Genomic DNA, 1,974 nt, shown 5'->3' with positions numbered 1-1,974 from the left:
TATAAATTTATGTATATATAAACATATTTGTATGTTTGTATATACATTACATGTACACATACATATGTATACAAGCGCTCTCAAGCTGGTGCAAGTATGCATATCTTTATGTACATTTCGTGTACACTTGTGCATACTTTTTCACATTTGTTTCTTGACTGGTGCAAGCATGTGTAGCTATGTATCTTCTCTGAAACACTTGTTCATTTATACACATCAGAACCTCTAATATCAAAAGTACAAGCAGTTATTTATAATATCTATACACATTTGTACATTTACATACTTAAAATACATTTTTGTATCTATATACACTTGCACATCCATATATAATAAATACACTTTTTATATATATGCACTTACACATTTATATGCATATGAAATTTTTTATTTTTCTTAACACACTTCTTTACATATAACCATTTATTATCTATATACACTTGCACATTAATATACATATGAATTTTAATAATACACTTAACACACTTCTATACACACAACCCTTTATTATCTATATAAACTCACACATTTATACACTTATATACATGCACACGTCAGCAACAAGCCCTATTGGAGTCGAATGAGACTGTGCTGGATTTGGCGGCTCAGTTGGAAAAACGCAGGGCCAAACTCGCGCAATTGCGCATCGTTTATAACGATACGAAGGAGGAATGTGCGAAGAAGATACAGGATGAGGAAGCCAAGTATCAGGAGGGTAAGTCTTGTTTATCTCGACAATATATATATATGCATGTATATATGTATATATATATACATATATGTATTTATACGTATATGTACATGTATATGTTAATATATGTGTATATATTTGTATATTAATATGTATGTATGTATGTATATATATATGTATATATGTATATATATATATATATATATACTTATTGGTTTTTGTTTATACTTGGCCCTATATATACGTATATTCGTATACATATATACAATTATATTTTTATTTCAATACACATAAATATATACATGTTCTACTTCTCAATACACATTGCTCATTCTCATCTCCCCACGCCCCGCAGTCGAAGGTTACAGATCCGGCGTCGTGGCCGTGCAGGATAAGCTGGAGAAGACCATTGAGGAGTACGCCAGGCTGCTTGACTATGCCTCTAACGGCTTCAAACGCAAGCACGATGGGTCTGATGCCGAGTTAGACGCCAGTTTCCTGCAGCCAACAAACAAACGCCCGCGCGTGGAGAACGAAGACTCGTTCCATGTGACTATCACGGGTGTGGTGTCGCTTAAGGAAGTCGACCCCAAGGTGGGTGGATATACGAGTGTGAGTGTGTGGGCCTAGCATGGTTAAGCAGCATGCGTGTGTGTTGGGGGTGTGTGTGGATATACGAGTGTGAGTGTGTGGGCCTAGCATGGTTAAGCAGCATGCGTGTGTGTTGGGGGTGTGTGTGGATATACGAGTGTGAGTGTGTGTGCATGGCATGGTTATGCAGCATGCGTGTGTGTTGGGGATGTGTGTACATAGGAGTGTGAGTGTGTGTGCATGGCATGGTTATGCAGTATGCGTGTGTGTTGGGGATGTGTGTACATAGGAGTGAGAGTGTGTGCGCATGGTATGGTTATGCAGCATGCGTGTGTCTTGGGGGGGTGTGAGGTCACCGATCAGTCGTGTGTGAATTGCTGGTGGGTGTATGTAGCGTATATCTGTGTGTGTGTATAAAAGGGTCTGTTTTGTTTTCTGTTGGTGTGTATATGTAGTGTGTATATATATGTGTGTAGAAGGGTCTGTTTTGTTTTCTGCTGGTGGGTGTATGTAGTGTGTATCTGTGTGTGTGTAGAAGGGTCTAGTTTATTTTCTGCTGGTGTGTGTATGAAGTGTGTGTGTAGAAAGGTCTGTTTATTTCTGCTGGTGTGTGTATGTAGTGTGTATATGTGTGTGTATAGAAGGGTCTGTTTATCTTCTGCTGGTGTGTGTATGTAGTGTGTGTGTGTGTG

General features: G+C 38.3%; 1 protein-coding gene across 1 annotated transcript; it reads left to right on the top strand.

Moving 5' to 3' along the window:
• Positions 1-1,046: 1,046 nt before the first annotated feature.
• On the top strand, positions 1,047-1,285 carry SARC_13776 (hypothetical protein; the record flags this gene model as incomplete). The annotated part of the gene is made up of 1 exon (XM_014292092.1): positions 1,047-1,285. A coding segment is annotated over one exon (239 nt), but the record flags the coding sequence as incomplete, so codon positions are not given.
• Between the last annotated feature and the right edge of the window lie 689 nt (positions 1,286-1,974).

Source organism: Sphaeroforma arctica (genome assembly GCF_001186125.1).
Source record: "Sphaeroforma arctica JP610 unplaced genomic scaffold supercont1.3726, whole genome shotgun sequence".
Classification (NCBI taxonomy): domain Eukaryota; class Ichthyosporea; order Ichthyophonida; genus Sphaeroforma; species Sphaeroforma arctica.
Note: the sequence above shows the minus strand (reverse complement) of the source record. Positions and strands in the feature narration are given on the sequence as shown.